Source organism: Pelophylax lessonae (assembly GCF_965119305.1).
Source record: "Pelophylax lessonae genome assembly, chromosome: 6".
NCBI classification, from domain to species: Eukaryota; Metazoa; Chordata; class Amphibia; order Anura; family Ranidae; genus Pelophylax; species Pelophylax lessonae.
Window position 1 is genome coordinate 3,308,780 of NC_138773.1, and position 18,009 is coordinate 3,326,788.

The 18,009-nt window shown below is 48.3% G+C and overlaps 1 protein-coding gene across 1 annotated transcript in view; it reads right to left on the minus strand.

The window, feature by feature from the left end:
- PHGDH (phosphoglycerate dehydrogenase) overlaps positions 1 to 5,415 on the minus strand; it is a 51,986-nt gene extending 46,571 nt beyond the window's left edge. Inside the window, exon 1 of the mRNA XM_082262209.1 lies at positions 5,149 to 5,415. Coding sequence (XP_082118335.1) covers positions 5,149 to 5,289 — 141 coding nt within the window. The 5' untranslated portion in view covers positions 5,290 to 5,415. The remainder of the gene's footprint in view (positions 1 to 5,148) is intronic.
- Between the last annotated feature and the right edge of the window lie 12,594 nt (positions 5,416 to 18,009).

The window sequence follows — 18,009 nt, forward strand, 5'->3', positions numbered from 1 at the left end:
ACACCAACAACCACCAGGCCACAGATACCAAAAACCACCGATACCCACAACCACCAGGCCACAGATCCCCACAACCACCAGGCCACCGATACCCGCAACCACCAGGCCACCGATACCCGCAACCACCAGGCCACCGATACCCGCAACCACCAGGCCACCGATACCCGCAACCACCAGGCCACCGATACCCACAACCACCAGGCCACCGATACCCACAACCACCAGGCCACCGATACCCACAACCACCAGGCCACCGATACCCACAACCACCGATACCCACAACCACCAGGCCACAGATACCCACAACCACCAGGCCACCGATACCAAAAACCACCGATACCCACAACCACCAGGCCACAGATACCCACAACCACCAGGCCACCGATACCCACAACCACCAGGCCACCGATACCCACAACCACCAGGCCAGGGTTGTGGGGCGGAGACCCTTGTCTTCAATAACATGGAGAAACAGTACTTTTATAACAAGGATCCTCAAACTACGGCCCTCCAGCCGTTGCGGAACTACACATCCCATGAGGCATTGTAAAACTCTGACAATCACAGACATGACAGGGCATGATGGGAATTATAGTTCCTGAACAACTGGAGGGCCGTAGTTTAAAGACCCCTGTTTTATCAGGTATACCCATGTTGAGGGCGTGTCTCCGGCTATGGTGCCCCCTCCCCCTTTCCATTACTTACTCATTCACATGGGAGAGCAGTATCTGGGAGCCTCTGTAATGTTAAAGGGGCCCTCCAGATTCTGATAAGCCCCCCCACCCGCACACCCCCCACAGGCCAGGGTTGTGGGGAAAGGCCCTTGTCCTTATCCACATGGGAGTGCTTTGCCAAGGTACTCTCCATGTTGAGGGCATGTCTTTGGCTTCTGAGACCCACTTCCTGCTTGGCCGAAAGGCGAACGCATGATATTGGCCGAGGAGGAGGCGGGAGGACTCAAGGAAATGCGGGGAACTGAGGAGAAGCCGCCGCTGCAGGTAAGTCTCTCTGCATTGAAGGGGGCACGCTGGTCTATCTGCATTAAAAGGGGGCAAGATGATCTCTCTGCATTGAAGGGGGGCACGCTGGTCTCTCTGCATTGAAAGGGGGCACGCTGGTCTCTCTGCATTGAAAGGGGGCACGCTGGTCACTCTGCATTGAAAGGGGGCACGCTGGTCACTCTGCATTGAAAGGGGGCACGCTGGTCACTCTGCATTGAAAGGGGGCACGCTGGTCACTCTGCATTGAAAGGGGGCACGCTGGTCACTCTGCATTGAAAGGGGGCACGCTGGTCACTCTGCATTGAAAGGGGGCACGCTGGTCACTCTGCATTGAAAGGGGGCACGCTGGTCACTCTGCATTGAAAGGGGGCACGCTGGTCACTCTGCATTGAAAGGGGGCACGCTGGTCACTCTGCATTGAAAGGGGGCACGCTGGTCACTCTGCATTGAAAGGGGGCACGCTGGTCACTCTGCATTGAAAGGGGGCACGCTGATCTCTCTGCATTGAAAGGGGGCACGCTGGTCTCTCTGCATTGAAAGGGGGCACGCTGGTCACTCTGCATTGAAAGGGGGCACGCTGGTCACTCTGCATTGAAAGGGGGCACGCTGGTCACTCTGCATTGAAAGGGGGCACGCTGGTCACTCTGCATTGAAAGGGGGCACGCTGGTCACTCTGCATTGAAAGGGGGCACGCTGGTCACTCTGCATTGAAAGGGGGCACGCTGGTCACTCTGCATTGAAAGGGGGCACGCTGGTCTCTCTGCATTGAAAGGAGGCACGCTGGTCTCTCTGCATTGAAAGGGGGCACGCTGGTCACTCTGCATTGAAAGGGGGCACGCTGGTCACTCTGCATTGAAAGGGGGCACGCTGGTCACTCTGCATTGAAAGGGGGCACGCTGGTCACTCTGCATTGAAAGGGGGCACGCTGGTCACTCTGCATTGAAAGGGGGCACGCTGGTCACTCTGCATTGAAAGGGGGCACGCTGGTCACTCTGCATTGAAAGGGGGCACGCTGGTCACTCTGCATTGAAAGGGGGCACGCTGGTCACTCTGCATTGAAAGGGGGCACGCTGGTCACTCTGCATTGAAAGGGGGCACGCTGGTCACTCTGCATTGAAAGGGGGCACGCTGGTCACTCTGCATTGAAAGGGGGCACGCTGGTCACTCTGCATTGAAAGGGGGCACGCTGGTCACTCTGCATTGAAAGGGGGCATGCTGATCTCTCTGCATTGAAAGGGGGCACGCTGGTCACTCTGCATTGAAAGGGGGCACACTGGTCATTCTGCATTGAAAGGGGGCACACTGGTCTCTCTGCATTGAAAGGGGGCACGCTGGTCTCTCTGCATTGAAAGGGGGCACACTGGTCTCTCTGCATTGAAAGGGGGCACACTGGTCTCTCTGCATTGAAAGGGGGCACGCGGTGTCATCCGCTTTGTATGTCTGCATATCATCCCATCCGTTTGCGGATGATATACGGACATAATGTAAGTCTATGGGTATTGCAGATGTTAGCGGATGACGCCGCTGACATCCGATTTTGCTTCCTTTCCGTTTTTTAAACGGAACAAAAATAGGGTTCCGTTCCATTCCAAAAAACGAAACAGAACTGAAAGGAAGAAAATCGGATGTCAGCGGATGGTCATCCACTGACATCCGCAATCCCATAGACTTACATTATGTCCGTAATCCGAACGCCCGTGTGAAAGGGCCCTAACTTTAGGCTCTGTTCACATGTCAGCGTATGGATCGCGGGCAGAACCGCCGCGGTTCCGCCCGCGATCCGGAGATTATTGCAAATCGCGGGACGCCTGTGCGTTGCCCGTTGATTTGCAATAGCCCCCCAAACGCTGAGCGATGTTACCGCGATTTCCGCCTGCCGAATCGCGGTAACATCGCGCAAAAAAAAAACGCGGGACGCAATACACTCCAAAGAAGCTCTTGTACTTTTTTGGGCGTAATGCGTCCCGCGTTTTTTTTTGCGCGATGTTACCACGCTTCGGCAGGCGGAAATCGCGGCAACATCGCTCATCGTTTGGGGGGCTATTGCAAATCAACGGGCAACGCACAGGCGTCCCACGATTTGTAATAATCTCCGGATCGCGGACGGAACCGCGGCGGTTCTGCCCGCGATCCATACGCTGACATGTGAACGGAGCCTTAATTACATCAGTATTTTCAGAACAAACAATACATGTGCTTAGTAAGGGTTTCTTTAATCTAGTGGAAGAGACTCGAGCGCTAAATTACGAGCCTTGCCCTGGGTGCTGACAATCCACGCTACGCCACTGATCAGACATTCTGGGTACACAGAGGGGTCTCATTGTAGATTGTGAGATGAGAATTCCCTCTATGAGGACAGAATGAGGCCCCTCCCCCCAGTGCTGAGTGTCCCCGCCCACTCTCAGGGCTCTCCTCTGATTGTTATGTAACAATGAATCCACATGTCACAGGCCCCTCCCCCTCCCCTTCTGACCCCGCCCCCTCTCCTGACATCGCTTCTCTCTCTTGCATCAGACTATGCAATGAATGAAGTTTTACTGCAGCAGCCCATCTGCAGAACATCGCAACTTCCCAAACTATAGTCACAGATCTGTGCAGATCATCTCTCCTCCACTATCATCATCATCATCATCCAATTCTGCAGATGATCAATCCCAATATTAGGATTTTCTTCAACCCCCCCCCCCCCCCTTATTATTACCATTTCTGCAGAACATTACCATACAACCTCTTTTTGCAGAGCATCCCTCCATTATCATATGTCTCTGTACCCTGCAGACCATTGCTCTACTACACTGGCACACTCTGCAGACTATTCCAGTATCAGGTCTGCAGACCATTGCTCTACTACACTGGCACACTCTGCAGAATATTCCAGTATCAGGTCTGCAGATCATTGCTCTACTACACTGGCACACTCTGCAGACTATCCCAGCATCAGGTTTGCAGATCATTGCTCTACTACACTGGCACACTCTGCAGACTATCCCAGCATCAGGTTTGCAGATCATTGCTCTACTACACTGGCACACTCTGCAGACTATTCCAGTATCAGGCCTGCAGATCATTGCTCTACTACACTGGCACACTCTGCAGACTATCCCAGCATCAGGTTTGCAGATCATTGCTCTACTACACTGGCACACTCTGCAGACTATCCCAGCATCAGGTTTGCAGATCATTGCTCTACTACACTGGCACACTCTGCAGACTATCCCAGCATCAGGTCTGCAGACCATTGCTCTACTACACTGGCACACTCTGCAGACTATTCCAGCATTAGGTCTGCAGACCATTGCTCTACTACACTGGCACATTCTGCAGAATATTCCAGCATCAGGTCTGCAGATCATTGCTCTACTACACTGGCACACTCTGCAGAACATTCCAGCATCAGGTCTGCAGACCATTGCTCTACTTCATTGGCACACTCTGCAGACTATCCCAGCATCAGGTCTGCAGACCATTGCTCTACTACACTGGCACAATCTGCAGACTATTCCAGCATTAGGTCTGCAGACCATTGCTCTACTTCACTGGCACACTCTGCAGACTATTCCAGCATCAGGTCTGCAGACCATTGCTCTACAACACTGGCACACTCTGCAGACTATTCCAGCATCAGGTCTGCAGACCATTGCTCTACAACAATGGCACACTCTGCAGACTACTCCAGCATCAGGTCTGCAGACCATTGCTCTACAACAATGGCACACTCTGCAGACTACTCCAGCATCAGGTCTGCAGATCATTGCTCTACTACACTGGCACACTCTGCAGACTACTCCAGCATCAGGTCTGCAGATCATTGCTCTACTACACTGGCACACTCTGCAGACTATTCCAGCATCAGGTCTGCAGACCATCGCTCTACTTCACTGGCACACTCTGCAGAATATTCCAGCATCAGGTCTGCAGATCATTGCTCTACTTCACTGGCACACTCTGCAGAATATTCCAGCATCAGGTCTGCAGACCATTGCTCTACTACACTGGCACACTCTGCAGACTATCCCAGCATCAGGTCTGCAGACCATTGCTCTACTACATTGGCACACTCTGCAGAATATTCCAGCATCAGGTCTGCAGATCATTGCTGCACCATGCAAACCACTGCAGAACTATGGCCCCCTCCCCCATGGGTTACCTGTATCTTGTCGATGAGGTCCTGGGGGGTGAGTCCAGGGCATTCGGTGACCTCGATGCCCCCCTGAGATCTCAGGATTTGGGCACAGGCTGGTGCCAGGCTGTCACTGATCAGGACCCGTCTGATGTCACTCAGGGACATGGCTGCAGCTCCTTCTCGGCTCTCTGCTGACAATCTAATATTCCAGACAGCTCAGAGCCTGAGAATCCAGCAGATTTTCCAAATCACTGATTTCTGGATCTCCTCCTCCCTCCATGTGACTCTCATCCCTCCTCCCCCATCTCCTCTCCCCTCCCCCCTCTCTCCTGCCAGACTCAACAGACACAACAATGTAACAATCTGCTAGAGAGAGGAAACAATGTATAGGTGTGTGAAGCCCCCCCATGTATCATAGTACAGGTGTGTGATCTCCCATATATCATAGTACAGGTGTGTGATCTCCCCATGTATTATAGTACAGGTGTGTGATCCCCCCATGTATCATAGTACAGGTGTGTGATCTCCCCATGTATCATAGTACAGGTGTGTGATCCCCCATATATCATAGTACAGGTGTGTGATCCCCCCATGTATCATAGTACAGGTGTGTGATCTCCCCATGTATCATAGTACAGGTGTGTGATCTCCCATGTATCATAGTACAGGTGTGTGATCCCCCCATGTATCATAGTACAGGTGTGTGATCTCCCCATGTATCATAGTACAGGTGTGTGATCCCCCCATGTATCATAGTACAGGTGTGTGATCTCCCCCATGTATCATAGTACAGGTGTGCAATCCCCCATGTATCATAGTACAGGTGTGTGATCTCCCATGTATCATAGTACAGGTGTGTGATCCCCCATGTATCATAGTACAGGTGTGTGATCCCCCCATGTATCATAGTACAGGTGTGTGATCCCCCATGTATCATAGTACAGGTGTGTGATCCCCCCATGTATCATAGTACAGGTGTGTGATCTCCCCCATGTATCATAGTACAGGTGTGTGATCTCCCCATGTATCATAGTACAGGTGTGTGATCTCCCATGTATCATAGTACAGGTGTGTGATCTCCCATGTATCATAGTACAGGTGTGTGATCTCCCCATGTATCATAGTACAGGTGTGTGATCTCCCCATGTATCATAGTACAGGTGTGTGATCTCCCATGTATCATAGTACAGGTGTGTGATCTCCCATGTATCATAGTACAGGTGTGTGATCCCCCATGTATCATAGTACAGGTGTGTGATCTCCCATGTATCATAGTACAGGTGTGTGATCCCCCATGTATCATAGTACAGGTGTGTGATCCCCCCATGTATCATAGTACAGGTGTGTGATCCCCCATGTATCATAGTACAGGTGTGTGATCCCCCCATGTATCATAGTACAGGTGTGTGATCCCCCCATGTATCAATGTACAGGTGTGTGATCCCCCATGTATCATAGTACAGATGTGTGATCTCCCCATGTATCATAGTACAGGTGTGTGATCCCCCCATGTATCATAGTACATGTGTGTGATCTCCCATGTATCATAGTACAGGTGTGTAATCCCCCCATGTATCATAGTACAGGTGTGTGATCCCCCATGTATCATAGTACAGGTGTGTGACCCCCATGTATCAATGTACAGGTGTGTGATCCCCCATGTATCATAGTACAGGTGTGTGACCCCCCATGTATCATAGTACAGGTGTGTGATCCCCCCATGTATCATAGTACAGGTGTGTGATCTCCCCCATGTATCATAGTACAGGTGTGTGATCTCCCCCATGTATCATAGTACAGGTGTGTGATCTCCCCATGTGTCATAGTACAGGTGTGTGATCTCCCCATGTATCATAGTACAGGTGTGTGATCTCCCCATGTATCATAGTACAGGTGTGTGATCCCCCCATGTATCATAGTACAGGTGTGTGATCTCCCCATGTATCATAGTACAGGTGTGTGATCTCCCCATGTATCATAGTACAGGTGTGTGATCTCCCCATGTATCATAGTACAGGTGTGTGATCTCCCATGTATCATAGTACAGGTGTGTGATCCCCCCATGTATCATAGTACAGGTGTGTGATCTCCCCATGTATCATAGTACAGGTGTGTGATCTCCCCATGTATCATAGTACAGGTGTGTGATCTCCCCATGTATCATAGTACAGGTGTGTGATCCCCCATGTATCATAGTACAGGTGTGTGATCTCCCCATGTATCATAGTACAGGTGTGTGATCTCCCCCATGTATCATAGTACAGGTGTGTGATCTCCCATGTATCATAGTACAGGTGTGTGATCCCCCATGTATCATAGTACAGGTGTGTGATCCCCCCCATGTATCATAGTTCAGGTGTGTGATCCCCCATGTATCATAGTACAGGTGTGTGATCTCCCCATGTATCATAGTACAGGTGTGTGATCCCCCATGTATCATAGTACAGGTGTGTGATCTCCCCATGTATCATAGTACAGGTGTGTGATCCCCCATGTATTATAGTACAGGTGTGTGATCTCCCCATGTATCATAGTACAGGTGTGTGATCCCCCATGTATCATAGTACAGGTGTGTGATCTCCCCATGTATCATAGTACAGGTGTGTGATCTCCCCATGTATCATAGTACAGGTGTGTGATCTCCCCATGTATCATAGTACAGGTGTGTGATCTCCCCATGTATCATAGTACATGTGTGTGATCTCCCCATGTATCATAGTACAGGTGTGTGATCCCCCCATGTATCATAGTACAGGTGTGTGATCCCCCATGTATCATAGTACAGGTGTGTGATCCCCCCATGTATCATAGTACAGGTGTGTGATCCCCCATGTATCATAGTACAGGTGTGTGATCTCCCCATGTATCATAGTACAGGTGTGTGATCCCCCATGTATCATAGTACAGCTGTGTGATCTCCCCATGTATCATAGTACAGCTGTGTGATCTCCCCATGTATCATAGTACAGGTGTGTGATCTCCCCATGTATCATAGTACCGGTGTGTGATCCCCCATGTATCATAGTACAGGTGTGTGATCCCCCCATGTATCATATTACAGGTGTGTGATCTCCCCATGTATCATAGTACAGGTGTGTGATCCCCATGTATCATAGTACAGGTGTGTGATCTCCCCATGTATCATAGTACAGGTGTGTGATCTCCCATGTATCATAGTTCAGGTGTGTGATCCCCCCATGTATCATAGTACAGGTGTGTGATCCCCCCATGTATCAATGTACAGGTGTGTGATCCCCCCATGTATCATAGTACAGGTGTGTGATCTCCCATGTATCATAGTACAGGTGTGTGATCTCCCCATGTATCATAGTACAGGTGTGTGACCCCCCCATGTATCATAGTACAGGTGTGTGACCCCCCCATGTATCATAGTACAGGCGTGTGATCTCCCCATGTATCATAGTACAGGCGTGTGATCTCCCCATGTATCATAGTACAGGTGTGTGATCTCCCATGTATTATAGTACAGGTGTGTGACCCCCCATGTATCATAGTACAGGTGTGTGACCCCCCCATGTATCATAGTACAGGTGTGTGATCTCCCCATGTATCATAGTACAGGTGTGTGATCCCCCCATGTATCATAGTACAGGTGTGTGATCTCCCCATGTATCATAGTACAGGTGTGTGATCCCCCATATATCATAGTACAGGTGTGTGATCCCCCATATATCATAGTACAGGTGTGTGTTCCCCCATATATCATAGTACAGGTGTGTGATCCCCCCATGTATCATAGTACAGGTGTGTGATCTCCCATGTATCATAGTACAGGTGTGTGATCCCCCCATGTATCATAGTACAGGTGTGTGATCTCCCCATGTATCATAGTACAGGTGTGTGATCCCCCCATGTATCATAGTACAGGTGTGTGATCTCCCCCATGTATCATAGTACAGGTGTGCAATCCCCCATGTATCATAGTACAGGTGTGTGATCTCCCATGTATCATAGTACAGGTGTGTGATCCCCCATGTATCATAGTACAGGTGTGTGATCCCCCCATGTATCATAGTACAGGTGTGTGATCCCCCATGTATCATAGTACAGGTGTGTGATCCCCCCATGTATCATAGTACAGGTGTGTGATCTCCCCCATGTATCATAGTACAGGTGTGCAATCCCCCATGTATCATAGTACAGGTGTGTGATCTCCCATGTATCATAGTACAGGTGTGTGATCCCCCATGTATCATAGTACAGGTGTGTGATCCCCCCATGTATCATAGTACAGGTGTGTGATCCCCCATGTATCATAGTACAGGTGTGTGATCTCCCCATGTATCATAGTACAGGTGTGTGATCTCCCCATGTATCATAGTACAGGTGTGTGATCTCCCCATGTATCATAGTACAGGTGTGTGATCCCCCCATGTATCATAGTACAGGTGTGTGATCTCCCCATGTATCATAGTACAGGTGTGTGATCCCCCCATGTATCATAGTACAGGTGTGTGATCCCCCATGTATCATAGTACAGGTGTGTGATCTCCCCATGTATCATAGTACAGGTGTGTGATCCCCCATGTATCATAGTACAGGTGTGTGATCCCCCATGTATCATAGTACAGGTGTGTGATCCCCCATGTATCATAGTACAGGTGTGTGATCCCCCATGTATCATAGTACAGGTGTGTGATCTCCCATGTATCATAGTACAGGTGTGTGATCCCCCCATGTATCATAGTACAGGTGTGTGATCCCCCATGTATCATAGTACAGGTGTGTGATCTCCCATGTATCATAGTACAGGTGTGGGATCCCCCATGTATCATAGTACAGGTGTGTGATCCCCCCATGTATCATAGTACAGGTGTGTGATCCCCCATGTATCATAGTACAGGTGTGTGATCTCCCATGTATCATAGTACAGGTGTGTGATCCCCCCATGTATCATAGTACAGGTGTGTGATCTCCCATGTATCATAGTACAGGTGTGTGATGCCCCATGTATCATAGTACAGGTGTGTGATCTCCCATGTATCATAGTACAGGTGTGTGATCCCCCATGTATCATAGTACAGGTGTGTGATCCCCCCATGTATCATAGTACAGGTGTGTGATCCCCCCATGTATCATAGTACAGGTGTGTGATCTCCCCATGTATCATAGTACAGGTGTGTGATCTCCCATGTAACATAGTACAGGTGTGTGATCCCCCATGTATCATAGTACAGGTGTGTGATCCCCCCATGTATCATAGTACAGGTGTGTGATCTCCCCCATGTATCATAGTACAGGTGTGCAATCCCCCATGTATCATAGTACAGGTGTGTGATCTCCCATGTATCATAGTACAGGTGTGTGATCCCCCATGTATCATAGTACAGGTGTGTGATCCCCCCATGTATCATAGTACAGGTGTGTGATCCCCCATGTATCATAGTACAGGTGTGTGATCCCCCCATGTATCATAGTACAGGTGTGTGATCTCCCCCATGTATCATAGTACAGGTGTGCAATCCCCCATGTATCATAGTACAGGTGTGTGATCTCCCATGTATCATAGTACAGGTGTGTGATCCCCCATGTATCATAGTACAGGTGTGTGATCCCCCCATGTATCATAGTACAGGTGTGTGATCCCCCATGTATCATAGTACAGGTGTGTGATCTCCCCATGTATCATAGTACAGGTGTGTGATCTCCCCATGTATCATAGTACAGGTGTGTGATCTCCCCATGTATCATAGTACAGGTGTGTGATCCCCCCATGTATCATAGTACAGGTGTGTGATCTCCCCATGTATCATAGTACAGGTGTGTGATCCCCCCATGTATCATAGTACAGGTGTGTGATCCCCCATGTATCATAGTACAGGTGTGTGATCTCCCCATGTATCATAGTACAGGTGTGTGATCCCCCATGTATCATAGTACAGGTGTGTGATCCCCCATGTATCATAGTACAGGTGTGTGATCCCCCATGTATCATAGTACAGGTGTGTGATCCCCCATGTATCATAGTACAGGTGTGTGATCTCCCATGTATCATAGTACAGGTGTGTGATCCCCCCATGTATCATAGTACAGGTGTGTGATCCCCCATGTATCATAGTACAGGTGTGTGATCTCCCATGTATCATAGTACAGGTGTGGGATCCCCCATGTATCATAGTACAGGTGTGTGATCCCCCCATGTATCATAGTACAGGTGTGTGATCCCCCATGTATCATAGTACAGGTGTGTGATCTCCCATGTATCATAGTACAGGTGTGTGATCCCCCCATGTATCATAGTACAGGTGTGTGATCTCCCATGTATCATAGTACAGGTGTGTGATGCCCCATGTATCATAGTACAGGTGTGTGATCTCCCATGTATCATAGTACAGGTGTTTGATCCCCCATGTATCATAGTACAGGTGTGTGATCCCCCCATGTATCATAGTACAGGTGTGTGATCCCCCCATGTATCATAGTACAGGTGTGTGATCTCCCCATGTATCATAGTACAGGTGTGTGATCTCCCATGTAACATAGTACAGGTGTGTGATCCCCCATGTATCATAGTACAGGTGTGTGATCCCCCATGTATCATAGTACAGGTGTGGGATCCCCCCATGTATCATAGTACAGGTGTGTGATCTCCCCATGTATCATAGTACAGGTGTGTGATCCCCCCATGTATCATAGTACAGGTGTGTGATCCCCCCATGTATCATAGTACAGGTGTGTGATTTCCCCATGTATCATAGTACAGGTGTGTGATCTCCCCATGTATCATAGTACAGGTGTGTGATCTCCCATGTAACATAGTACAGGTGTGTGATCCCCCATGTATCATAGTACAGGTGTGTGATCCCCCATGTATCATAGTACAGGTGTGGGATCCCCCCATGTATCATAGTACAGGTGTGTGATCTCCCCATGTATCATAGTACAGGTGTGTGATCTCCCATGTATCATAGTACAGGTGTGTGATCTCCCCCATGTATCATAGTACAGGTGTGTGATCCCCCATGTATCATAGTACAGGTGTGTGATCCCCCCCATGTATCATAGTACAGGTGTGTGATCCCCCATGTATCATAGTACAGGTGTGTGATCTCCCCATGTATCATAGTACAGGTGTGTGATCCCCCCATGTATCATAGTACAGGTGTGTGATCTCCCCATGTATCATAGTACAGGTGTGTGATCCCCCATGTATCATAGTACAGGTGTGTGATCCCCCCATGTATCATAGTACAGGTGTGTGATCCCCCCATGTATCATAGTACAGGTGTGTGATCCCCCATGTATCATAGTACAGGTGTGTGATCCCCCCATGTATCATAGTACAGGTGTGTGATCCCCCCATGTATCAATGTACAGGTGTGTGATCCCCCATGTATCATATTACAGATGTGTGATCTCCCCATGTATCATAGTACAGGTGTGTGATCCCCCCATGTATCATAGTACAGGTGTGTGATCTCCCATGTATCATAGTACAGGTGTGTAATCCCCCCATGTATCATAGTACAGGTGTGTGATCCCCCATGTATCATAGTACAGGTGTGTGACCCCCATGTATCAATGTACAGGTGTGTGATCCCCCATGTATCATAGTACAGGTGTGTGACCCCCCATGTATCATAGTACAGGTGTGTGATCCCCCCATGTATCATAGTACAGGTGTGTGATCTCCCCCATGTATCATAGTACAGGTGTGTGATCTCCCCCATGTATCATAGTACAGGTGTGTGATCTCCCCATGTGTCATAGTACAGGTGTGTGATCTCCCCATGTATCATAGTACAGGTGTGTGATCTCCCCATGTATCATAGTACAGGTGTGTGATCCCCCCATGTATCATAGTACAGGTGTGTGATCTCCCCATGTATCATAGTACAGGTGTGTGATCTCCCCATGTATCATAGTACAGGTGTGTGATCTCCCCATGTATCATAGTACAGGTGTGTGATCTCCCATGTATCATAGTACAGGTGTGTGATCCCCCCATGTATCATAGTACAGGTGTGTGATCTCCCCATGTATCATAGTACAGGTGTGTGATCTCCCCATGTATCATAGTACAGGTGTGTGATCTCCCCATGTATCATAGTACAGGTGTGTGATCCCCCATGTATCATAGTACAGGTGTGTGATCTCCCCATTTATCATAGTACAGGTGTGTGATCTCCCCCATGTATCATAGTACAGGTGTGTGATCTCCCATGTATCATAGTACAGGTGTGTGATCCCCCATGTATCATAGTACAGGTGTGTGATCCCCCCCATGTATCATAGTTCAGGTGTGTGATCCCCCATGTATCATAGTACAGGTGTGTGATCTCCCCATGTATCATAGTACAGGTGTGTGATCTCCCCATGTATCATAGTACAGGTGTGTGATCCCCCATGTATTATAGTACAGGTGTGTGATCTCCCCATGTATCATAGTACAGGTGTGTGATCCCCCATGTATCATAGTACAGGTGTGTGATCTCCCCATGTATCATAGTACAGGTGTGTGATCTCCCCATGTATCATAGTACAGGTGTGTGATCTCCCCATGTATCATAGTACAGGTGTGTGATCTCCCCATGTATCATAGTACATGTGTGTGATCTCCCCATGTATCATAGTACAGGTGTGTGATCTCCCCATGTATCATAGTACAGGTGTGTGATCCCCCATGTATCATAGTACAGGTGTGTGATCTCCCATGTATCATAGTACAGGTGTGTGATCCCCCATGTATCATAGTACAGGTGTGTGATCCCCCCATGTATCATAGTACAGGTGTGTGATCTCCCCATGTATCATAGTACAGGTGTGTGATCCCCCATGTATCATAGTACAGCTGTGTGATCTCCCCATGTATCATAGTACAGGTGTGTGATCTCCCCATGTATCATAGTACAGGTGTGTGATCTCCCCATGTATCATAGTACCGGTGTGTGATCCCCCATGTATCATAGTACAGGTGTGTGATCCCCCCATGTATCATATTACAGGTGTGTGATCTCCCCATGTATCATAGTACAGGTGTGTGATCCCCATGTATCATAGTACAGGTGTGTGATCTCCCCATGTATTATATTACAGGTGTGTGATCTCCCCCATGTATCATAGTACAGGTGTGTGATCCCCCCATGTATCATATTACAGGTGTGTGATCTCCCCCATGTATCATAGTACAGGTGTGTGATCTCCCCATGTATCATAGTACAGGTGTGTGATCTCCCATGTATCAAAGTTCAGGTGTGTGATCCCCCCATGTATCATAGTACAGGTGTGTGATCCCCCCATGTATCAATGTACAGGTGTGTGATCCCCCCATGTATCATAGTACAGGTGTGTGATCTCCCATGTATCATAGTACAGGTGTGTGATCTCCCCATGTATCATAGTACAGGTGTGTGACCCCCCCATGTATCATAGTACAGGTGTGTGACCCCCCCATGTATCATAGTACAGGTGTGTGATCTCCCCATGTATCATAGTACAGGCGTGTGATCTCCCCATGTATCATAGTACAGGTGTGTGATCTCCCATGTATTATAGTACAGGTGTGTGACCCCCCATGTATCATAGTACAGGTGTGTGACCCCCCCATGTATCATAGTACAGGTGTGTGATCCCCCCATGTATCATATTACAGGTGCGTTGCAGTAGAGGGAAAGCAGGGTGGGGCAGGCGTTCCCAGAACTTGGGGGGGGGGGGCGGGAATTGATAAGGGAAGAGTTTCGTATTTGGGGTTGATGGAAGAATTGCTTTGTATTGGGGGAGAGAGCTTTGTACTGGTTTGTTGATAAGGAAAGGGAGGCCCGGAGCAGGAGCGGAGAGATAGCATAGGGCCAGCATGACTAAGTGGACAGGGGAGTGTAGGGGTTAAGTCAGGAACAAAAAGTTAGCAGTGGTAATGGGGGGAGCCTAGGCTGTTTAGCTAGCTCAGGGGGGGGTGGGGCTGGCAGGCAGGAAGAGGTGGGATCTGCTGGGGGGCGCCAAAATCCCCTCACTCGGCAGCAGAAGCGTCCCTCCCTCCCGCCCTACTGTTTAACCTCTATTTGTTGGATCCTAGGTGGGGGGTTTTGTTCTTTTTATTTGTTTTTTACAGGTTTGCCTGGGATGTCGTGGCAGCTGTGGCGTCTTTTTGTTGGTCTTTGCTGGCAGGTGCAAGAACCTTTAAGGCAAGATAATGGTTCGGGACCCACTGGTGGTAGGTTCCCTCTGGTGCGTTCCAGTTGAGGTCAGTTGACTGGAAGGAAACATGGGTACACTGCGGGTAGAGTGTTGTCTCAGAGCTGGAGTTTTGCGGCTGGAGGCCTATTATGTTTAAGTGGGCCCGCAGTGTAGTATTTATCTGAACATTAAAATGGGGGGCCTCAAAGACCAACAAAAGCTTAAACTGTTTTTGACGTTTCTGTTTTAAGGAATGTTTTTTTCCTTTATGTTAATTTATGTTAATTTAATTTGAAATTGGTTAATAAAAGGGCTGCTATGGCCAATTTTATTCCACTTACGGTGTCGTCTCGATTATTGGGATAAGGTAAAGGGAAAAGGGTGCAAGCGGGTGGTGGGTTGGCCGTTTCAGCCAGGTTTGATAAGGACATCTGTTCTACGCTAGTCAAGAGTTTTGCACCGTGGAGTTTATGGGGGAGGAGCTTTGTACTGGGCAGTTGATAAGGGAATAGTTTTGCACTGGGGGATTGAGGGGGGAGGAGCTTTTTACTGGGGAGTTGATGGGGGAAGAACTTTGTATTGGGGAGTTAATGGGGGAAGAACTTTGTACTGGTGGGTTGATGGGGCAAGAGCTTTGTACTGGGGAGTTGATGGGGGAAGAACTTTGTATTGGGGAGTTAATGGGGGAAGAAATTTGTATTGGGGAGTTGATGGGGTAAGAGCTTTGTACAGAGGAGTTGATGGGGAAGAACGTTGTATTGGGGAGTTGATGGTGGGAAGAACTTTGTAGTCGGGAATTGATGGTGGGAAGAACGTTGTATTCGGGAATTGATGGGGGAAGAACTTTGTATTGGGGAGTTGATGGTGGGAAGAACGTTGTATTCGGGAATTGATGGGGGTAGAACTTTGTATTCGGGAATTGATGGGGAAGAACGTTGTATTGGGGAATTGATGGTGGGAAGAACGTTGTATTCGGGAATTGATGGGGGAAGAATGTTGTATTGGGGACTTGATAGAGGAAGAACTTTGTACTGGGGAGTTGATGGGGGAAGAACTTTGTATTGGGGAGTTGATAGGCGAGGAACTTTTTACTGAGGAGTTAATGGGGAAGAACTTTGTATTGGGGAGTTGATGGTGGGAAGAACTTTGTATTGGGGAGTTGATGGTGGGAAGAACGTTGTATTGGGGAGTTGATGGGGGAAGAACTTTGTACTAGGGACTTTATGGGGAAGAAATCTGTACTGAGGAGTTGATGGGGGAAGAGCTTTGTTCTGGCAAGTTAATGGGGGAAGAACTTTGTATTGGGGAGTTGATAGGGAAAGAACTTTGTACTGAGGAGTTGATGAGGAAGAACTTTGTATTGGGGAGTTGATGGGGGAAGAACTTTGTATTGGGGAGTTGATGGGGGAAGAACTTTATAGTGAGCAGTTGATGGGGGAAGAGCTTTGTTCTGGGGAGTTGTTGGGGGAAAAGCTTTGTTTTGGGAAGTTGTTGGGGGAAGAGCTTTGTTCTGGGGAGTTGATGGGGGAAGAGCTTTGTTCGGGGGAGTTGATGGGGGAAGAACTTTGCACTGGGCAGATGATGGGGGAAGAGCTGTGTACTGGGGAGTTGATGGGGGAAGAACTTTGTACGGATGAGTTGATGACGAGGGAAGAACTTTATACTGAGGAGTTGATGGGGGAAGAACTTTGTATTGGGTAGTTGATGAGGGAAGAGCTTTGAACTGGGGAGTTGATGGGGGAAGAACTTTGCACTGGGCAGTTGATGGGGGAAGAGCTTTGTATTGGGGAGTTGAAGGGGAAAGAGCTTTGTTCTAGGGAGTTGATAGGGGAAGAACTTTGTACGGATGAGTTGATGACGAGGGAAGAGCTTTGTACTGTGGAGTTAATGGGGGAAGAACTATGCATTGGGCAGTTGATGGGGAAAGTGCTTGGTACTGGGTAGTTGATGAGGGAAGAACTTTGCACTGGGCAGTTGATGGGAGAAGAGCTTTGTATTGGGGAGTTGAAGGGGAAAGAGCTTTGTTCTAGGGAGTTGATAGGGGAAGAACTTTGTACGGATGAGTTGATGACGAGGGAAGAGCTTTGTACTGTGGAGTTAATGGGGGAAGAACTATGCATTGGGCAGTTGATGGGGAAAGTGCTTGGTACTGGGTAGTTGATGAGGGAAGAGCTTTGTTCTGAGGAGTTGATGGGGAAGAACTTTGTACTGGGGAGTTGATGAGGGAAGATCTTTGTACTATGGAGGTAATGAGGTAAGCGTCTTATACTAGATGGTTGATGGGGGAAGAGCTTTTTACTCTGTGTTTGATGACGGAAGAGCTTTGTACTGGGTGGTTGATGGTGGGTGACCGCAGTTGACTTAAATATTTCAAGGGACTCCACTAGTATTGCTGAATTTGATGTTTCGGTTTGGCCATCGAGAGGCCAAAATGTGGTATAAACTTCTGAAATATCTCAATGAAAAAAATATACCATCAGCTCCATCTAGTGGCCAAAATGTGGTATAACCTTCTGAAATATCTCAATGAGAAAATATACATTTTGGCCACTAGATGGAGCTGACGACATAGGAGTTCATCTATCCCAAAGCATATCATGAAATTTAGTTCCATTTGCGTAAATGTTTCTAAAATTTTGTGCAACAAATGTTTTATAAATAGACCTGTTAATATGTATTGTGCTCACTGTCCCATCTATTAAAATAAATCACACACAATATTTGGTCAGAACGTTTAGTTAAATAATTGTT